This window comes from Ciconia boyciana, chromosome 7, assembly GCF_034638445.1.
Source record: "Ciconia boyciana chromosome 7, ASM3463844v1, whole genome shotgun sequence".
Classification (NCBI taxonomy): domain Eukaryota; kingdom Metazoa; phylum Chordata; class Aves; order Ciconiiformes; family Ciconiidae; genus Ciconia; species Ciconia boyciana.
This window is the reverse complement of record NC_132940.1, coordinates 8,034,324-8,057,413: the sequence shown is the minus strand read 5'-3', so window position 1 is coordinate 8,057,413 and position 23,090 is coordinate 8,034,324. Positions and strand designations below refer to the sequence as shown.

General features: G+C 36.7%; 1 protein-coding gene across 1 annotated transcript in view; it reads right to left on the bottom strand.

Annotated features, from left to right (window-relative positions):
- FAF1 (Fas associated factor 1) overlaps positions 1-23,090 on the bottom strand; it is a 179,221-nt gene that overhangs the window by 129,988 nt on the left and 26,143 nt on the right. The window contains exons 3-6 of the mRNA XM_072866708.1: positions 10,484-10,530; positions 7,236-7,444; positions 3,774-3,865; positions 3,330-3,418 (exon numbers count right to left, since the gene is read on the bottom strand). Coding sequence (XP_072722809.1) covers positions 3,330-3,418; positions 3,774-3,865; positions 7,236-7,444; positions 10,484-10,530 — 437 coding nt within the window. The remainder of the gene's footprint in view (positions 1-3,329; positions 3,419-3,773; positions 3,866-7,235; positions 7,445-10,483; positions 10,531-23,090) is intronic.

The following is a 23,090-nucleotide window of genomic DNA, read 5'->3' as shown; positions in this document are numbered from 1 at the left end:
GAACTTTCCAAGGATTCATCAGGTATAATAAAGTATCTAAGACTTTCAGCTATTCAGCAAACAGTATAAATATAAAATACATTATATCCATTAAAATGACAACTGAAGAAAAAATTGATAAAAAGCATCTCCCAGAACATGCAAGACAGAAAGGAGAGACGATCCAGATGACCTCGCTCCGTGGCCAGACTCGCATGCCTACGCTTTTGAAGCTCCCCTCTTGCATTCTCCTAAACCTTTTCCCTGAACTGGGTATTGCCAGCTTTCAGGAAGCACCCAAGGCAACAAAGGGAAGGAATTGCACTCTGAGGAAGCGAAGAATCTAACCTGACAAAGCTGGTGCAAGGGATCTCTCCCCTTGGACAATTAAATGATGGACATTCTTTGGCACCTTTCCTTTTAAGACTGCTTTCCAAAGGAAATCATGTTCTTCCCCACCCACCTGTCCCACCTGGTAACTTCTGAGCATATTCACTAGTTTCAAAGAGGTCTGACAGCGTTATAAAGGTCTCAAAGATTGGGTGTAAATCAACAGCCAGGTAGAGGAAAGGGACTCAAATTACTACCCACTTTAGTAAAAGGCTGCATTACAAGCGTAGTATTTTATACTCCATCCAGCTGATCTCTGGCCAATGATCTCAGAACTACCCACAGCATGTGATTTCACCTTTCCTTTGATATTACCTGACTACCAGCTGGAGAGCAGAGGCAGGGCAGGCTGACTGTCTACGTAGGGGGAAAAAAAAGTACATAGGTGCTACAAAATACATGGGAAGAACCAGAGGCAGTGCCAGAGGTAGGTGAGATCACAGGAAGCATGGAGGGAGAGGGCTGAGTTGCTGCAGCCGCTGGGATGAGGCAGGAATTCACTAGAAATCAGGTTTTATCACGTCCACAGTTCACAGAACACATTGTTATTGTTCTGGATATCGTGCATGGATAAGTATGGCTTTGCCAACTGAAATTGTGGAAGCAGGGCACGTAACCCTACAGGTGGTACTTGACATTTAAATTTAATCTTTACACACCAATTTACTAGCATGCGGTAGTAATTCACTGGGTTTCTATTACCTATAAAAGCTTTAGATTTGCTACTGATGAACGAAGATACCCTAAGAGATTTTTGCTTCTTTAAACTGCAGGATCACTTTGCCATTCCATTTAGATGCTAGTTTTAAGTCAGTTCTGGGTTAAGCCCATTCAGTCTGTCACAATAAACTTCAATGCCTACGTACCAATACATTAGGAAGAATGTTTCAGACACTGTTCTCCCTCAGTGTCAAGAACAGGCACAAATTGGAGTTTACAGAGCTGCGACCAGATTGCTCCTTTTAAGAAGAGCATATACATAAAACATCACATACTAAAATCTCAGGCTTTCAAATATCACTTTCTGGAGATATTCAAATCACTATTTATCTCTAGTTCAAAATAGAAGGCATTTGAAGAAAGTGACAGATGAACTCACAAAGTAAGAGGCAAAGTTCCTTAACATCCATTAATAATAGAGGTGAGCATGATGCTTTTAAAAATTGTGGGTAACAAACTAATCTGAATAATAACTGACCTAACAGTAGGCAGTAAACAGTGTAACTGGGTTTGGTACATTGCTTCAATTAGATGTGTTTTGATCTGCATTGATGCTTTAATTGGAGGCAAGCCTCCCCTTTCATCTAGAATTTATGACTTCAGGGAGATGATCTAGCCTTCAAATTATCCTTGTTTAAGTAGCCACTAATTAATCATCGTTTGCTATCCCAAAGCTACCAACTTCATCTTAAAAATATCCAGAACTAATCTCCACTATGAAACAAGTATAAACTGTAAGGGTAACAACCACTGCGATTTTACTAGCAAGTAAAGTTCTTTTAAACTATTCATCCAATAAAAAAGCCTAAGAACTGTTTTTAAACAGTCTGTTGTTATATAGTTTATTGCAGTTGCAATAAACAACATTCTTCAGACCCCAGTTTTCTTTCCAGAATGAAAGACATTCAAATTACAATATGCAGTGATACCTGGGTAGAAAATTTTGAAATTGGAAATGGATTTAAAAACAAGAAACAATTAGTATCTACAGTGTTTTTCCACAGTATTTTCACTGTCTTTCAATTAGCTGCTTAAGTACAATGGCTTATTGTCTTCACACACAACTACAGCTCCTGTTTGCACATACAGAGCACATACAGTTCACATACAGCTCACCACCACTCTGCTCCCTCTGTTCCACTGCCACTATTCCCTCTCTTAATGTTTATTTTCTTTATTATTATTAATTTTATAATTCATATCAGCATTCTTATTTCCTCCACAGATGACATGGTTATGTGCACAAGTACCTTTTAGTAATATATGAAGCACTTCTAGTCATTAGGAAACCAGTTATTTATTTCCATTGATTGTCCAAGAATTTCCTTCATTGGTAATACGACTGCATTTGTAGAATATTCTCCTATCGACTGCAACAGCAGAAAAACAACTCCCTCTTCAGACAACTTGAAGGCACTCTAGTCTAATGATCACGCAATGTGACCAGTTCCAAATGCAACCCCTCCGCTCGCTTGCGGGTCGGAGCAGCGCTGCTCTGCCAGGCTCAATCACTGGGTACCCTCTAGCGGCTACCGACTAAAATTAGGTATTTTCCTGGTCAAGAGCTCATACAGGTCTGCCTGTGAGAAAGGGAAGGGCAGGAAAGAAAACAAGCCAAAGTAATCAAAGTAATTGCAAATTACTTTATAAGAGTAAAGACTCCATTTTCTAGAAAGTAACATTTCATTTTCAAACCTTAGCAATATTCACTGACATATGAACGCTCACCGTTAACTTTTTGAGTATTCAGATCACTAATAAAAGATATCCTGCCCAGTTAGAGGAAATTAATTGTTCAGCCTGTCTACATGCATTTTTAAAAAGTCCAAGAAGATAAGATAAAATAATGTAACAAACATTTCAGAATGAAAGTTCTGATCTGCTGGCAATGATTCATACAATTTTCTGTTAAATGAACCAACATAGTGCAGTAATCTATGAAAGGCCAGCTCTCAGTTCCACACAGGGACTAGATTTTTGTTAAATTAAAGTCATCACATCTGGGAGGTGTAAAATTCTGTATGTACCTAAGTGGTTCATGTACCACACCAAGGTTTTAAAAAACTTAACACCCTTCTTTTCAACAATGAGGTGCTTGAGGTAATTCAACCCAACACTTACTAGAGCAGTGAAAACACTTTGTATTTACTGACTGCAGATTCCTGCAAGGATACATGTGGCTTCCTAAAAAGCATACAAAACCAAATCATACAAGTAGAATTTATGGCCAAAAGACTTACCCAGAATGACTTGAAGAAGGAGGAGGCAGGTCAGGTGTTAGAACATAAAGACTATTATTTTTTGGCAAGTGTAGAGTTTTTAAAACAGTCTGAGGGGAGAAAAATCATTATAAATATAAAACATTCACCAATGTTGACATTTTATTTCTTTTAATTATTGATACTTATTTACAATACCACCAAATATTTTGTTTCGAGATATACTTACTGTTAACTTCGTAACATCCTTTTTGTAGGTGGGCCGTGTTATATATAAAAACAACACAAACTAAAGTGATTTGTCCTGATTTTTTTTGCAATATTTTAGTTTAAGAGTTCCTTGTATGCCACCCAAGATATCTAACACTGTTTGAAACTCACAATTCTTGCATTGTAATCTCCACCCACAGATGCTCAGTTTGAAACTCTGAATTCAGTTAACTGAAAACACAGTTGAAAACTTACACTATCATCTACATCTCCAGTCTTCCACCCTTTTAACAGCATTTTAGATGCAGGAATCTGAAGTTCATTTTCTAGAATATGTTTGATATCTCCTAAAGAGAAAACAAAGAAAATATATAAAATATACACATTTACTGCTTTATTTCAAACAGTACTGAGTTACAGTTAAAAAAATGACAGCAAGGAAAAATTTACTATGAAAACCTTTTTCAATCTAGTTACCCTCATAACATAGACTTCAAACACAGTAAAGGACAAATGAAGCTTAAAAAAAAAAAAATTACATAAAGCACAAATGATTGGAGAATCACATGGGGATTTGACGATTTGGACATATATTTGAATAGTTCTACGCTGCGTATGCTAGACACACACATTTGCAGGTGCATGCTACCTGGAGCAATGGATTTTGCCTGCGATAAAGAGGGTGCATGTTTTTGATGCCCAATTCCATTATCAATAATCTTGACGTAAAGAACTGGAGTGTTCATACAGTTTAACTGCTCTGACAGCTTTTTCAATGTTTTGCACATTTCGATGCTCTCTCCCTGTAGTTATTACAGTCAGAAAATAATTCAGGCTAGAAGCTACCTCAGGAGATCATCTAGCTCAAGCCCAGCTCAAAGGTCTAATTAAACCAGTTTAGTCAAGGATTTGTCCAGCTGACTCTTGAACACCTCTAAGGATGGAAGTTTGACAACTTCTCTGGCCAACCTGTTCCAGTACTTCACCACTCTCACAACTAAAAAAACAAAATAAAATAAACCCCTTATATCTAATGGGAATTTTTGATGTTGCAAATTGTGTCCATTGCCTCTCATCTTATTATCATGCACCTCCAAGAAGAGTCTGGCTCCATCTTCTCTGTGTCCTCCCAGCAGGTAGCTGTAGACAGAGGTAAGGTCTCTACCTCTCCCTTTCTCTTCCCCAGGCTGAACAAATGCAGTTCTCTGTGCCTCTCCTCCTATGTTGCCATGTGCTCCAGTCCCCTGACTATCTTGCTGGCTTCTGCTGGACTCACTGCAGAATGTCAACGTCTTTCTTGTACTGGGGACCTCAAAATTGGATGCAGTGCTCCAGATGCAGTCTTGCAAGTGCTGAATAGACGGGAATAATTGTTTCCCTGGATCCATTTGCTACACTCTTGCTAACACAGCCTAGGACATGGCTGGCCTTCTTCACTGCAAGGGTGCACTGCTGATGCACCCTAGATCCCTTTTTTTATAAAGTTGCTTTCTAGCCTGTCAGCCCTCAGGCAGTTATCAGATGGGATGACACGGAGTTATCCTATCCCAGAGGCAGGACTTCAGCTTTGCTTTCTTTGAACTTCATGAGGCTCCTCTCAGCCCATTTGTCCAGGGCCCTCTAAATAGCAGCCTTGCCCTCCAGAATATCAGCCACTTTCTCTGATCTGGTGTTCTTTGTGAACTTGCCAAGAGCACTCACCTTAAACACCAGGTTTTTAATTAAGACGTTAAGCAACACTGGCCCCAGGATCAACCACTGAGGGATATCCCTAAACTAGGAACTGTTCACCAGTCAGACTTTGAACCCAGCAGTCCAGGCAATTATCTACCTACCTTATCAGCCCACTTATCCAGTCCTTATTTTAACAATATGACTATAAGAATACTACAGCAGAGTGTGTCAAAGGCCTTACTAAAGTCAAAGTGACATCCACTGTTCTCCCCTTGTCCACAGAGCCAGTCATCAAATCATAAAAGGCAAATAACGTTGATTAGGCACAATTTGCCCTTAGCAAATCTGTGCTGGCTGTTCCAAATCATCTTCTTTTTTTTTTCTGTGCTCAGAAAGGGCTTACAGAAAGATTTTCTCCATAATCTTCCCACGGACCAAGTTCAGCAATCGCCACTGAACAGTAGGCTTACTTTTTCCTAAGCTTTTCTTTTCAGGCTAATGTACTTACAGAAGCCCTTCTAATCCCTCAGTGGTTTCAGCTCCACCTGAGCTTTGGTCTAACTCCAAACCTGCATACTTGGGCAACATCTCTGTATTCCTCCTGAGTAGCCCCATCACTACCTTCCACCTTCTGTGTACTTTCTTTTTGCATTTAGCTTAGTCATAAATTCTTTGTTCTTCTGTGCTGCCCTTCTGCCATGCTTGCTCCTCCTTCTGCATGTTGGAAGGGACTGTTCTTGTGCTTTGAAGAGGTAGTCCTTGAAGATCAACCAGCTCTCTTGGGCCCCTTTTCCCTCAGGGCAGTCTCTCATGGGATCATACCAAGCAGATCCCCGAAAAAGCCAAAAAAACTTCTTTCCTGAAGTTTACGGTTGAAATTCTATTTGCCTTGCTCACTTCTCTCAGGACTTTAAACACAAGACTGCCCTCCATCTTCATATGCCAAGATACAGCCAGAAGTCCTACAATGAATGCTTCTGCCCTACAGCTTAATCATTTATACCTGAAAGAAGTTAATAAGAAAAGAAAAAATAAAATACTACAGATGCAAAATTCTGATTTGATCAGACTTTTATATCTGCTTTGCATGGATGCAACCCAGCGCAGGGCAGGGGAAACCATGAAACATTAATCAGTAATTCAGATGAATCACCACTAGGTGGCACCAGCCAATACCAAATCGAATGCTAAAAAGACAGATAAGGATAAAAAGTTTCAATTTCAAAATTTCACCACAGACATAAGGCTGCAGCACTGAAAATTGTTTTAGTCAACTATTTCTTCATTTAGTTCCTTATTTTGATCTGTATAGAGTCTTCACTTAAAAAAAAAAACCAAACCACAAAAAAACCCACACCCCACAAAACTCAAAAACTCTTCGTCCTTAGCAAAAGTAAATTAACTCAGCTTGGGGAATGTGAAAAATAACATGCTCTACAACACTAGCAATGGCATATTTATAACATAATGTTACAAAATGCATCAGTTTTAGGATAAAGACAATAAAACCTATAAAAGAAATCTTAATTTGCACAAACAAGTCAAAAAATGAAAAAAGAAGAATGCAACGATGCTTTTCACACTGGAAAGAATTCCTCTAAATCTTGTCAGTAATCCTACACAGAAAGAGATGCCATACAGATTTGAAAAGGAAATGCCAAGATCATCCACTTATTAGTAGATTGCATCTACACTAATCCTACCCCAAATTACATTTTCATGCCTCAACTTAATCAGTAATCCCCATTTTGTTTCTGAAGCAAGTTCATAAGAAAACTAGATTTCAAAATAAATATTTGATAGATCACTAACCTTTACAATGGATTAGTGAAATTTTGCTTTTTTAAAGCTGCAAAGAGATTTGAAAATGGTTAGTAGCTGTGGAGGCTGCATTTTCTGGGGGATTTTTTTTCTTCTTTGAGGGCTTTTGTTTTGCTTTGCTTTTTTTTAGGATTTGGATTTTTGGTGTTGGGTCTTTTTTGTTTGTTTTTGTTTTAACAATTTTACCACAACAGTTTTCATTTCATTTTTACAAATCCTTACCAACTGTGGAACTGTCTTCAAGTACTACATCCACATTTCTGTCTCTGTATTCAACCCTGAAGTCAAGCATTCGAGGTTGCCTTTCCACTATTTGTCTAGATGGCACTACATGGCGAAACGCTGAGGATGAGGAAGGAGTTGAAGAAGCTGCTGTAGAATGACTTGTGGGGCCATACGCTGGTCCATGTAAAGTCTCTCCACCATACTCACTGAAAGATATGCACATAAGAAGGTTTAAACAGAACACCTTGATACATTTAAATAAAAGTTAGCAAAGCAAAATGAACAGTATTATTCACTTACTGTGGTCCACAGCACACACCTTTTGAATAAACTACACTGTCATATCTGAAAATACTGTTTTATTAATAATTAGAAAATAGCTTTCATATCAGCAATATTAACATTTCATTGACTCAAAAGTGCTATAGGAGAACACCTTAGATGACAAACAGGCATTTAAGCCATTATTTCAGTCTAAAGTTCACTACGTAATTAATATCAGAATTATCTTGAGGAGAACCATTATCTCCAGTTCCAGGAGTGCTGTGACCATAAAAAAACTGGCACCATGGCAACCACCAGCTTCTACATCTTTGGGCTAATATCACATGGAAATGAGAATAAGAAATAAAGCTTAATGCACATGTATTGGTATTTTCCAATACCAAATTAGTGGAAAACAAGTCAGATATGAAAATAGTTATGTACTTAAGGTAATAAATTAAGATAATGAGGTATATATTGCAAAGAAATACCTAGAAGTACAACAGTAATGCAACGCTGAATTCTAGCTTGCCTTTAAGTTCAAAATCCTTCAAGCCTCCTGCACATTCATATAAGGATGTCTCCATACCTGGCTCAAGGATACATACAGCACTACAGGTCAGAATAAATTGTGAAACCCTCACTACCCAGAAGCACTTCACCTTCCTCAGTGAGCCTCTCCACAAGAAGCATGTAACTGGGATTAGAAACAAAGGTAACAAAACATGAAATTTAAGAAACATTACTCCAGACCAAAAAAAACCCCTACAATGTACAGAGATTAAATTTGGAAGGCAAGAAACTTCACAGGGCAAGCCTAGAGCTTTGCCTTGTAGATGTTCTTATCAGGAAGATTATCTGTCCTGGGCAGTTACAGGATATCATGAAGGAGGATGCAAGCTAATAAAACATATGCACTGAAAGAACAGAAGCCAAGCAAAGAAGGATTTAGGAAATGCTGAGATGCAAGTTGTCTCATTTCCATTCTTAAACAGAACTTATTTGAAAAATGCATTCTGCCCTTCTTGAAGATACCATCAGATCTGTCAATGGAAATGCTTCTTATAGCAAGGCAAATCCGTCATCTAGAGGAGGCCTGAACCTAAAAAAAGCATAAATTCGGCACAGAAGTGCCGAAGTTATACAGAGCTATTGCAAATCCCATCATTGTGCCTTCCACGTTTGAAAAGGAAAAATGTGTTATGCTTGTAAAGCAAGGGGCTCCTTCACTTCTCCCATCAGCAAGCTCAGAAGGATGAATTCCCAGCTACAAAGATCCACACTCAAAGACCCATGCTCAAAGGTCAAAGACCCACTTCAGAGGTCTAAAGAGTACAGGAAACAGTCTAAAACAATATAAATACCGAGTGATATGTTATTGTCTTAAATCTGATGGCTAACTATGAATTAAGTACTATAACCATTTTGTTAACAGACCCAAGAAGCAATGAATGCTCTGATTCTCAGGACTTTTTTATTTTTTTTAAATTTTTTTTTTAAACAACACAGCTGAATTATAAAACAATTTTTTTTTCCTTCATTAAGTTAACTTACTTCAAGTCAGTTGTATTAATCCTATTTGATTCCACCACAAAAGGCATCCTACGTATCTGACTGGCAACCTCTAATGGAACGTAAAAAGCCTCACATCAGTAAAATAAGCCTCATCTGAAAACCACTGGAAACTAGACTTCTAAGTCTTCTGAGCCCCCTTTTAAATCATTTCCATTGGAAGGAAAAAAGAAAAAAAAAGGATTTGAGACACATTTGACTGTCTAATCATTTCTAAAAATGAATAAATTAGTGTGGAAGAAAGCTGTAAGTGGACACTGGACCAGCTTGTTATCCAAGTCAGGCACAACCATGCCCCAGCTCCTTCCCTCTGACCAAATTGTTCCAAACATTCTGGTATTTTGAATATAAATGCTTTGAGGTCAGGACTTACTAGCATAGGTAGAAAGAGTGCTCAACAGAACCGAGACTTGATCTCAAATGGACTAGGTATGCCTTACAGTAAATAAACATCTAGTAACTTTCCTGAGCAAATAAGGTTTTATCCTGAATCAAAAACTGACTCTATTTAATGACAGCTTTAGTAAGTATTGACAGAGATGCCAAAACACCACTTTACCTACATTATGTATCTTTTTTCATCATTAAAATAAACTTTTTAAAATAGTACATTGAGTATTTTTCTAAACAAAATTTTAAACACTATTTTACTGTCTCTCTCAAGTAGCTCAATTCCTGTTCTGCTGTTTTCAATTGCCTCATCAGCACTTAGGAGCTCATGCTTCAGTGACTTCAAGATATCCAGGCATCAGTATACAAGCCAAAATTTAATTCAGAAGCTGAAAGAAAATCAGTAAAGCTACTTTTAGAAGAGAGCAACCTTACTTCATCTAACACAGTATCTGCTGCCTGTAATTCAATTTAAAAAAACAAAACAAAACAAAACAAACCCCACAAAACCAAACTACAAAAATACAAACATTTTTGGCCAGGGACATGGAAGCATGGAATATCAATACCTTTAAAAATGCATAAGGAAAAAGAAAATACTTAGCCAGGAACATCTGTGGATTTGCCTTGCAAATTCTTAGATCTTTGGAACAACAAAAAAATCCCACAAAAAAACCAAAGCAAAAACAAACAAACAAGAAAACAACAAAAAAACAAGTCCTGACATCCAAGACAGCATACCAAAATCCAGACTTAGTAAAGAGACAACCTTGCACAGAATGACTCAACAACCAATGAATTCAAAATAAAAATTAACTAATTGGAATAGGTGTTCAAGCTGGTCCTCCATCAATATGGGAAAAATTGAATGTTAAATTAGCTTTGCCAGGAATAGAATTTGTGGCCAGAAACTGCTCTAAAAGGAGAATTACATCATCTTCTTAGGATTCAGGAACAAAAAAAGTAATTATTACCCAGCATTATTCTCAGTGTGTACTACTCCAGTCTACTGTGCTTACCTTTGTAGAATACCATTTTCTTGTGGTATTACACCATTTATAGCTGCCTGAAAAGAGAAAACAAATTTTGAGTCAAGCATACAGAGCAACAAAAATAAATCAGAATTTCTATAATATGTTTTAAAGAGTTATTAGCTTGCTTTAAAATATGCCATAAAATGGTCTCCATTCAGTGAATACTCTTGGTAAACGATATTGTCATTAAAGTACCTGCATAAAATAAAAACCATATCTAAGTGAAAACGAACGTGAACTAAAGCTCAGACTCCTATATGTGTGCGATGGATTTCCCAGGTGGAATGCATGGGAATAAACTGCATGGCCCATGCTCAGTAAATCTAACGCTTTGTACACTCGGTACGTACATACAGCGAACACATTGCTTTCAAATACATCGAGCTAACTGTGCACAGACAAGGCAGCCAGACAGCACGTACATGGAAAATCTAATGTTTCCCAGAAGGATCAGACCTGCACAAACCTATAAACCTGCACAGCTGCACATACACTGCATGTTGCAAGCCTGATGTGGTTCACAAATCGCTGAAGTCGGCGCAAACGGCTACTCAACAGCGCACGTGCCTCGATCACACCTATGCCTTCCAGACAACCTGCTTCTAGCTCACACACCCAAATACCATCTAGCCTCTTAAGAGTCCTCATGTGCCAGGGAATCACAGAAGTGACCACCCCCAAAATTCAAACAATCTTCAGGTAGAACAGGAAGTGTTTTTTAAGTAAGGTTTATGCGGTTAATTATCACTCCATGCTGTCCAAATCATCAGAATAAACAAAGTATTACTTATAGGTGTATAAGTACAAACCTGGCAAGCTGCATTCAGATTTGGTCCTACCTGAATTACAGAGTTATTACCTATACAAATATCCTAATGAACTCTCTCTCATATTAAAATGCATTATTTTTAAAATAGCCACAACATACCCCCATTCCAAGTTCAAAACCCCACTTCTGACAAAATTGTCTTCTCAGCCTGTTACAGCATTGCTCCATTCTATGTTGCAGAAAGTTTTAATGAATTTCCAGCACATCTGATGCTATAAAAGTTTGTATAAACTTTGAAATTATATGTAAGTCAGGGTGAGGGAAAAACTTGGAAAGCAAATAAGACTCTCTTCAACAGTATTTATAAGACAACTTATTTCAGACTGCTTTATACCACCAAAAAAGTGTTTTAAAATCATCTCATTGCTAGGATTTTTCAGATTTGAGGGGCAATGAAAGTGGTACCACGTGAGCTGGTGAAGATGACTTACACATTTTACTCCTCAGCTGATTAAACTTTGTTCTGATTATTGTTAGAAGATATAGGAGTAAAGATGTCAGAACCCTACCTAACTTCAGACTTTTAATCCTAGCCCAGCAGTGGGCTGATACGGTGGAATAGCATGGGAGGGAATTTGACAAGGAATGAGAAAGAATTCAAAAAAATCTGGAGAGGAAAAAAACCCAGACCTCAAAAGACTAATTCTATTTCTGCTCTTTGATGACCTTTATAATCACTATTGTGTTCACAGGTACATATTTGTTAGGCTTAACGGTGAGATTAAAGAGAGCTTGTAGCACCCCACTAATCTCCATTTTCTGCTGTACCAGCAGTGATTCATGCATTTCTACTATCACAACTTCTAATACCCATTCTTATAGGTCAGATATACCTGACCTCTTGGTCAGAATACCTGGTGAATGAGTGTCAGGTCCCTGATGAAGAAGAGACCGCTGACATTTAGAAGCTCATAAATTCCCTGGTACTCCAGGAGGATGAAGTCAAATACTGCAACTAAACTATGGACAGTCATCATGTACCAACATCATTTTTACAAATTGACATGTAAAAAAATGCACCTTAAGTACTTAATAAACACAAATATTGATATAGTCTAATTTTAAATGCTATGCTTTCTTTTTCTATGAATATATAAGCATGAATTTTTACAATTTCCATTAATAGTTAAGGCTACACAAAGTCAAAAAGTATTTCTGCTGAACTCAGCTAAGTAACTATGATATTGCAGTAAGATTTATCATGTATTTAGAGACAAATATTGCATAAATAGTAGAAAAAAGAGCAGACAAGGGAAAGGGTCACAGGTATCTGTAAGCCACAGCAACTACCCATAACACTGTATCAAATTACAATGAAAACAAAGCTTCTTACCAGATCAGTTTTTAAACCAGTTTATCCACAGTGCACGGCAATAATCAGTGGTTTCTTTCTAACAATGTGTCTCCTTTATCATCATTGTGGTTTTTGCAGTAATATATAGCTCTTGATCATGTTCATCTAATAAACCTCCAGGAAAAAGTGGGAGGTTTTGGTTTGTTTGGGTTTTTCTGGATTGGTGTCCCACCCTCATACTCTTAAGCAACATATATTTCATTCCTGTCAATCAACAGGTAAAGCTGGTTGAAAGACAAAAATGTGCATCTGTAGGATACAGAGAGCAAATATAGGTTTTTGTACTACAGGACCAACACTAATAACGATCTGCTGGCGCAACAGAATTCTCTTTACTCCGAGAAAAAGAAGCTGCTTCAGCTATGAAGAAATATAGCACAGCGTGGCATTTCCACACCTTTTTTGTCAAAGCTCATGTCTCAGAGGATTAAATCAGATCAAACTTTTTCTAAGCCTAGTTAGAGGGGTTAAATATGACAGAGGCTCCAAGCTATCTTCTTTAAAACTGAATAACTCACTGGTTCACATCCCCAGTTTTGTAAACTTGATGACATTTAAGGGGCACAGCAGCAAGAAAAAACAGCAGCAGCAGCATTATGTACTTTTTTGATGGAAAGACCTCTATTAACCACACGGTAAAAATAAAGAGTCTGGACACTGTTTGTAAAGCAAGATGGAAGACTAAAATTATGTAGATGGCAAACGGTAGTAGTGCACATGTAGATATTGCATAAATATTAAATAGCCATGTTCTTACAAGACGTCTATAAGTATACCTGAAAAGAAAATAAGAAAAAGGAACAACCATCTGCTTTAGAATTTCATAAGAGGAAGGTTGTGACTATTAAAAAAAAAAAAAAAAGAACAAGTTATTAAGGCAAGATCTGCTCCAGACTGTTCTTCCCCAATGTCAGTCCCTTTTGAGAGAGGATCAGGTCTCTATGGTTAAGCAAACATTCAAAGATATTAAATTTTTTTGTCTTTCCAAACAGGGATCATTTGATCATCAAAAACAGCCTGTGTGACTAATATATAGTAATTAAAAAGATGTATTACACTTGAAACAATTTTAATAACATGTGCAGTAAATCTATTCATGGGTTATTAAATATAAAGATACCATGTGTGGCTCAGAAAATTTCTTCACCTCCCAACAATGTGTTGCTTTGAGTGCTACCAGGGAAGCAGCACTCCATACTTACGCTGTTCTCACACTGCGTATATCCACGAGTGTCACTGCTGGATACCGGGTACCACAACTTCAACAGGTACTTTACCTATTCTAATGCTATCACTATTTAAAGAGTGAAGCTTGCCTTAAGTGGAAGATTATAGAGGTTTTATAAGATTTTTTTTTTCCCAAAGCCAAGAATCTTACGTATGTCTCAGTGCTACCCATATACAAACTCTATTGGAACACTGTTCAAACTTGGAACAGAGGCATAGAAGCAAGGACATAATTACTGTTTCGATGACAATATTCAAACAACTACCAGGCCCACAACTTATTTTAGGAAATTATAAGCCAAATTTAGTTATTCTTGATTTATAAATCTTGTTTAGAGATATCACTCGTATATCCAGGAATTGAAACAGTTTATTTAAGAATTTATTAAGCCTTGCATGACCTGATCTAATTGGACCAGCTTTTGACTAGACCAACATCCAGAAGTAACTTCCAATTTCAAGCACTCTATGACTCCATCATCAAACAGCATAGGATATATTGATAAATATTACCGAGAATCCTGTTCATTTACATGAATGGGAAGACAGGAATATGATATAATTCTGGACTGATGAGTGCCAATTACAAATGTTGAAAGTAACAATACTTTTTTTGGTGTTTGTTTCAGCAGCAAGTTTCCAGTACCAAAATATATTAAATCCAACTTTTTTGTTGCTTCCCATAAACACAGAAAACAATAAAGCAACAGGGTTAATAAAAGGCTACCAAATTCATTAATGCTTTGGGCAACCCAGAAACCCTGTGGTATTTTACAAAACAGATTTAAATTATTTAAGTGCCTAAAGAACGTGGTGAAGCAGACTGTGAAATTTAAAGCTTTTCCTCAAGGGAATATTAGCTTCAATAGATTAGTCAGTTCTGACTAAATGTGACTATCTTTTACGAGTACAAAACAGTGTTCGAGAGAAAAATAAGACAAACCATTTCTTAATACGCTGGTGAAGCAACAATGTTGACGACTTCTCTCAAAATACACAATTATAGTACTAACCATTTAAGAGCAATTAAGTACATCTTACAGTGACTCTCATCCCAGGGGAATGAGGGTCCTATGAATAATGAGGAATGAACTGTGGTATTTCAGATAGCACAAAAACTGAAATCCCAAGTTTAAAATACTCAGTGGTTATCACTAAGTTTGAAAACGGACTAGATTTGCCAATCATATCATTTACTGATTGTATATTCAAAACAAGGAATATTCATTCCTTCTGTTTCATGAACTACAGATAGGAGGTAGTTTTTAAATTTCCAGAATTTAGAAGTAATGTTTAGATTAATTACCTTTAGACTTAAAACCAGGCCCAGACAAAAGCACAGTTAAAGGCTTTTGCAATGTGTGAGGTGGGAGATGATCTTCCTTCGTGGCCACCTCTTGTTCCCTCTCCTTCCCAATCTCCATACCACGCTATCATTTTGGCCGACAGATACAGACCCTGCCCTAGATATAGATCCTGTAAAACCTTCCCCATTCAAACCTCTACCCCAATGAAGAGCAAGATCTTTTACAAAGCACGACATAAGATCAACTTTCCAAAACAGGGTATTAGAAAACACATCTCTAAGCAAAAGAAGAAAGCAAGTTCAAGCAGCATGATGCTGGAAGAACAACCCTTTCAGAAGAAGAGGTTAGAGAGATGTAAATACCGTGCACCTGTGAAAGCTGCATGAGTTTCATGGAGATAAATAACCGTATCAGCTTAACGCAACCAGTACAAGTTTATGTATGAATCATCGCACACAGAATTTTAAAAGCCTTATTTAAGTTTGACTGATTCAGCAACTAAGACCACTTCAGTCTACTTAATAAAGCCCACACAGAGCTTTACATTTGTTTAGCTAAAAATTGAGAAGGTTTACACTAAACAAACACAACACACGAATGAGACATAGACACAGGATAATAGGAACTGCCATAGCAGATGACTTAATCCACAATCCAAAGATGTCCAACCAAACAGTATCAACTGCTTCAGAAAGTCACGGGGAAATATAATGGAGTAATTTGCTCATGGGGCATTTTCTTCCAACCCCCCTGGATTTTCTGTAGGTCTGACACATTCAGATTTCTAGTAATTATATTTTTTTGTGTTGTATTCCACTTAATGCAGTAGCCTCATAACCCACATATTTAATTATTTCTAGGAAACTCAGTAAGAGCTTTCTTTGATGAAAGGATTCATTGACTATGACTTTCAAAAAACTATATTCTTCCCCAACTGCTACAACTCATAGATTTTACTTTTGGTTTAAAATGTCTGGTAAGCTAAAGAAACAAAGTTCTGCATTTTGTGTCTTTCTTGCTCATTTTGCCTTTTCTTCCTATGATATATTTAATGTCTCCTGGATATAAAAACAATTTCTCTCAAATCACAAATTCAGAAAGTTTACCCCACACTGCTTTCTACATTAGAAGATGATACCTCACTGTCTTAGAGGAAGGGGTGCTAGCAGCTTTTAGGACTGTATTTTGAAATATAATCAAAAAAATGGTTGTTTTGTTTTTTCCCCGCTACAAAACAAATAGAAACCTATTTTAATATTTGACTGACCCTTTCAGCATTTAATCTTAGACTTGTTTCTCAGTCTGATTACACAAGTGAATATAACACCAAAACCTACATACAAAACCTCACTACAGAGGGAGAGATGACACGCAAGACAAATGTACTGTGGTTTTGAGTTCTGTAGAATTAAAAAAAAAAAGATAACTTTTATATTTGGAAATATCAGCCAATATTCCTGTGTGCTATCAATCCAACCTGCTTGAGGATCACTCAAGATTTGTTGAATTTAGACAAACTAAAGATGTTTTTTTAAAAGCTAAAAGTGTAATGAAATATACTAAAAGGCCCTCATTCAGCAATCTAAACTACACTAGAAAAATTATTTCTTATCTTTCGTATTTTATGATATATTTCCACAGCATTGAAAGGGTTGTTTATACTACTCTGTTTACAATTGTAATTCCATTGCAATTAATTCTACTACAAATTTGGGCTAAATGGGATATTCCCCTTGAAATACAATATTCTTACTCTAGTTTTGTTGCTTTCACATGATAAATTGCTTATCCTAAAGATTTAAAATCCATTATTTTATTTGGTATTCAAACAAAATAAATGGATGATAAAACTCCAAATGCTTTGTACAATGGGGAGCTTTAAAAAAAAAAAAAAAAAAGGAAAGAAAAAAAAACCCACAAAAACCAAAACTGAACAAATGTTATCCAGAGAGGAAAAAGAAATAATTAAATGATAAGGGATAAAGGAAAGCATTAGTGAGACAAAACATGCACGAAAGGACTGAAAAAGCAAAAGTGAATTTTAAATTGCTTCCAAACTATAAATCTGCATGATAAAGGAACATACTTTTATACAAGACAGTAAAGCAAAACAGGAGAAGCACAAAGATTTATTAGTTCCTTTTGAGCATAGAAGTCTTTCTTACAATGAAACTAACTTGCAGGGTTCTGCTATATGCATATATTTCAGTAATAATAGTAAATATTTTGAAATAATGCTCCCCTAATAACTTTCGTTTTGGCAAATACTAATTTGGGCTTGTATTTTCAACAGAACTGATAATAACAGGTAATGCCAGATGTAGACATGTCAAAACATTTGTTCTGACTTGCTGATACTGTGATTTCAGGGAACCGGATAAAAAGTAAGACAGACTATGCATAGACTTTTCTTGTGATCAGTTTACAACAATAAAAAAGTGGAAAATTTGGGAATAAACAGCAGAAGTTTTACTAACTGATGCTGACAAAAACATACTGCAAGTATGAGCCAAATACTGCAGTCAATCTGGGTTAATAAAATAAAGGTTTACTGAAATCAGCTGTAATACAATCACTTTTTTCTGCCCCAAGATATCCAGATTGTATTATGAGACTCCCAAGCAGAGGAACATGGCTTCTGTGCAGCTTTATGCAACTATCAAATCTTGCCTGTTACTGGCAAATCTGCGATGTGCTATTCTAAACAAGAAATTCCATAAAACATTCTGCAGAAATACCAGTTATTTTAGACCAGAGGCTTTTTACAAACAAGATACACTATCACCTTCCTACATACACAGCTACTTTGAAACCATTACTTTAACAAGTAAGGACTGCTATGAGTTTAATTTATGAAAAATATTATTCCGTTTGGATTTTTAAATGAATGCAATAATATTGAAACAAAAAAATTACTAATTATGGCCCAGTAGTAAGAGAAGCAACCTCTCTACCTTTGTTATCTTTGGCAGGCTTTTCAAGGCAAAGAAATGAGCCAGCTTTTTCCTGTAGCTTGTGTTATACTTGCTGGTGTTTCCCCAGCTTTGCAAGTCTCAAAGTATTTCCAAGTGCTAGACGTGAAGTTACACCCACAAAGTTTTTACAGAATGCCAACATTTGTCCCCATCGTGGTTAAAATTTAACCAAAAGCTGTAATTGAACTACAATGAAATGTCTTCTATGCATTCTGCTTTATTTCAGCTTGCTTTCTTTACAACAAATATACTTCATGAAAAGCTGCAAAACAATAGAATTGCTAATAAAGCAAAAAATTAACATTTCATCAAAAAATGCCACATGAATATATTCATACAGATGATTCACTTCATCAGCAAGAGAGCACGCGTTGAAATAGTTTACAATTAGCACTCTAGATGTGGTTTCCCATTTCTCCCTACTTCTTTGGTGGCTTCAGCAAACTTTTTCCTGTCGTTCCTACAACATGCCGAAATGCACTAGGAAGCCTTTCAACAGTTAGATATACTTCTGTCATCCTGGGGAAAAACCCCACATTTTGCACAGTTCTTTAATTTTACATTGTCACTGCATAATTCCACAAACAAAGCGCAATCGCAATAATAAATTCATAACTGGATGTATTTTCCTAGTGCAATGAAAATAAATAACATGAACAGATTTATAAGAAGCTTATGGATCGGTATCTATCCGAGCTGAAACTCTATTTCAGCAGGAATAAAGGAAAACAATCTGTTGTGAATTATCCACTCAAAACTCATTCATATAGAAAGGGAAAAGAGTAGAGCATGATGTGACTGCTACTTTCTGACACACATATATAGTTACCTTGGCCCTAGTCATTAACATCACAACTAATTACACAAACACTGCTTCACCTTCTAACTTAACAGAAAGGAATGCTTATCCTTGATACCAAAACATACTTTGTTACTCCTTAAAACATTAAGCTAGACAGCAGGAGAGTCAGATAAAACAAAGGTTATGCCTGAGAAAAATACCTATGTACTCAGTTCTCACATTTCTACCCCCTCCTAATTATTTTATGTAAATTTGAATCACAACACTAAAGTGTACAGATTGGGGATAGCTACCCCATGACAACATACTTTTTGTTCAGCCTTAAAAAATAAATAAATAAAATCACTCTTCGCTGTAACATACTAGCTCTTAGCAAGTACTAAAAAGATAGAGTGAGGCACAAGGACACAAGATAATTCAAAAAAGCCCTAGAAGTACTGCCTACAGACTAAGGCCCCCTTACTATAAAAGTGTAATAACATGAAACATCTTATATGACAGTGTTCAAATTAGCCTAGCCGTAGTCAGCAGACTGCCTAATCACTAATCGATAATAAAAGAATAATTATGCAAGATTTCGCTTAAGAGTTTGGAAACCAGAAAGCCCATTTCCAAAGTATGTAACCTACAACTTGTCTCACAGTATTTCTCCTTACACCTCTCGACAGCCTATGCTACCGCATAGGTTAGCTACAGCTACAGCTGGTACCGCAGCAACCCAGGTCTTCCAGGACCAGCTAAGGAGAGTTGATTTAAATAAAACTAGGACAGAACTGTTAAGATATTCAACAGTATTATAAGTAAATCCATTTTTAAAATACTCTGCTTTGAAAGCCTGATGGGTCTAGATGACTCCTGGCTTCTGTGGTGCAATCTTTCACAATTAAGGTTCACTTGCAAAATAGTCACAGCATTGGCACAGATGCTGGTTCTCAAATTATTTAATTTACTTCATTTTTCTCCTACTCATACATTCCCAGCATGACTCCATGACAGATTAATCACTTGTCAAACACACATTTATAAGACATATGCAATTTTCAGTTCGACTAGTCACAGAATAATATACTACAAACTACTTTTAGATACCTCATTACCAGCCACTTCGCTATTAATATAGTCTAGAAATTCGCTCCTACATTTGAATGTCTCAGGATAAATTAATTCTAAGCAATCTTCATAGAAATTGCCAATACAGAGGTACGAGCCTCTGAAAATAAGCATTTGTAAAATGTAAGGCAGGTGGGTAATGCTTGCATATAGCTACAACAATACTATTAGGCACTACTGTGATCTCAGGTGCCACTTTTTGGTTATTCTCAGAACACAAAAAACTCTCTATTACAAGAAACAAGAGCCTCTTTCCATGACCAGGAATCCAAGTTTATTAGTCCCATTGCTTGTTTGATCGCTAGGCAAGAAAAACTTACATAAAGGAGCTCATTTCTTTAGGAACTAAATTCCATCTGTTATTTGGAAAGGAGACACACCGCTTACGTCACTTTACAATGCTGACAGTGAAGTTTTGCCTAAAAATCTACTCAGCTGTCTTTCTGTCCAGACATTAAAAGTTCATATGCATCATCACAGCCACATGTGTACAAAACACAGCCATAAAACACATAATCAGAATCCCTTTGTTATCCTCCAGTGAATAAAGCAGGCTTTTTCTATTAGAAAAATTAAAATCAATAGTTATGAAACAAAATAAACTATTTCAGGTTAACGTAATCCCCTTAGTGTCTAGAAAACTATCTGCTATATTGCAAGTTAACCATTACATTTGCTAAAATTGTGAAGGGGTGGAAGAAACAGATTTCTTCACAGATACTGAAGAATTATTCGAGTTTAACAGGAACAAAAGGGTGTTCATCTAGAAGACACTTTTGCCCAAGCTATACCAGTTTTACCCTGTGGGAAAAATATTTACCCCGTTACACCCTCCTTCAACTAGCAATATGAGAATTAGTCCCTTCTGATGAATCAACAAAACTGCAAAGCATATATGAAACAGCACTAAAGAAAACACCTTTAAAGCCATGACTCTTAACTGCCTTAAATAAAAATAAAATCCCTGCCTCCTTGAGAGCTACCAGTTTTTTCATCCTCCCAAACTTCAAATTGAAGGACAAAATAATTCACGTATTTAACCCTAATTCATAGTTTCCATAAAGTTATAAACTGCACATCCCTTGGCTTCAATCCGTTTAAACATGGCAGACCAAAATGAGCCCTAAATACAGTTAGTCACCTACTAAACAAATAATAATTTTATAATGTTCGAATTTTAGCAGTGCCTTGAAAAGAGGAGACAAGAATGACACTGCACAGCCCCAGTTTTCTACAATGAAAGCTCAAGTATTCCCAAGCACTGAGGCTTTCAAGACTTTTTCCGTTAAATAAGCACCACGTTTCTGCAGAGGAATATTTTAAAGAAATTAAAACTGTTTTCACCAAATTCCCAAACAATCTTTCTCAGACAAGGCTTTGCCCTGGTAAGGAGACACAGTAATTTGCTCAGGGGTGGGAGAAGAAAAGTTTTTATTTCTTACACATTCACCTGCCTTAGGACCAAAAAAGCAAAAGACGGAAATAAGCTGAAGAAACCAAACGTCCCTCTGCATCTAGTACATGATTTAGCTATTATTTGTTGGGGTAAAGTGCATTTTGAGAGGGTTCTTTTTTTGTACCTGAATAGTCCCATGCAAGATTCATGGGAATCTAATGCAGTTTTGGGATAGCAGACTACAGATGAGGATAACAATTAATTTCAGTTTTCAAATCTTTCTCTACAAACAAGCCAGAACCTGCCCCCTTCTCAGCCTCTTTCTTTGCAGGGGAACATTGAGAAACTTGAGATTCTTGGATATTTACACAATATCAGCAGCTACAGCATTCATTACAGCTTTCATGGATTTCCTTATAAAAATCACAGGATATGGCAATGTTAACATGATCCAAGCAGTGTTTCTCAACTTCTTTTGAAAGAGCAAAGGGTCATCCAAACAAGAAAACAAATCCAAAGACCACCTAAGTTTTTTGCAAAAAAAATCCAAGGGACCAACCTATGTAATAAAATAATAGTTTTATTCAAAACAATCAAAACTCTAGAACACACAAGTTAGACATTTGCTACTTTTATTCTCCCTTTAGTATGTTTGTTTCCTTGCTTGCATGTGTCAGAATGCGTGTATGACATTTTTATTGGGTTTGGCTCCATTTTATTTTAAACTCTAGTTGCTCTGGTGACCCCTTTCTGATGTCTAACAGACCACTTGCAGGCAACAGACCAAGACAGATACAGAGACACAACCAGATCATTTGCAATCTCTGCTCTCAAAGTCATGTGAAATTACTGTCACAGTGGCAATACATTGAACACTTTCCTACGTCACCTGAGGTATCAACTATTGCCATTATTAAAAGTCTCAGAAGAAAGCAGTTGGGATTTGGTAGGACCACGAAGACTGGGCTACCTTGCTGCCAGCAGAGATAATCTTCCTTCCTTGAAGCACATTACTGAGGTGACAAAGCAGCACTCTTATTCTGCATTCTGCAAGTAAAGAATCTTAATTTCCTCCACATGTATTAGTGGTAGTGTTTGGCTTTTTTGTGGTTTGGTTTTGTTTTGTTTTTTTAATAGATGAATGTGCATACAGCTATATGGAAAGCCATACCATGCTTACAACTGCCTATAGATCTGCACATTTCATATGGTCTTCAATGCAGAGAATATACAAAAAGGAAACATCTGTTTTACTCAAGGTGAAGGCATTCAAAAGCAAATAAAAACAATGAATTTAATAATCACAGGTTTTTAAAGAATTAGCTAGTCTTCTTTGCTACCACCCAGCTGCATAAAATATAGAGCACGCATCTGAGCTTACCCAAAGACACAGAAATGTCACTTTGGGAGCTGCAAGAATGCTAGAAATACAAAGAATGAGAAATTACACTATTTTTGCGAGCAGGGATCCCTAATTTAACAGAAAGTACATTAAAGACTTCCAAAAGGGATTTCTGTAGTCCCTTGTAAAACAGAAGTTCACATACAATTTGTGTCCTACTAGAAGAGATTAATACTGCGGTTGGACACAC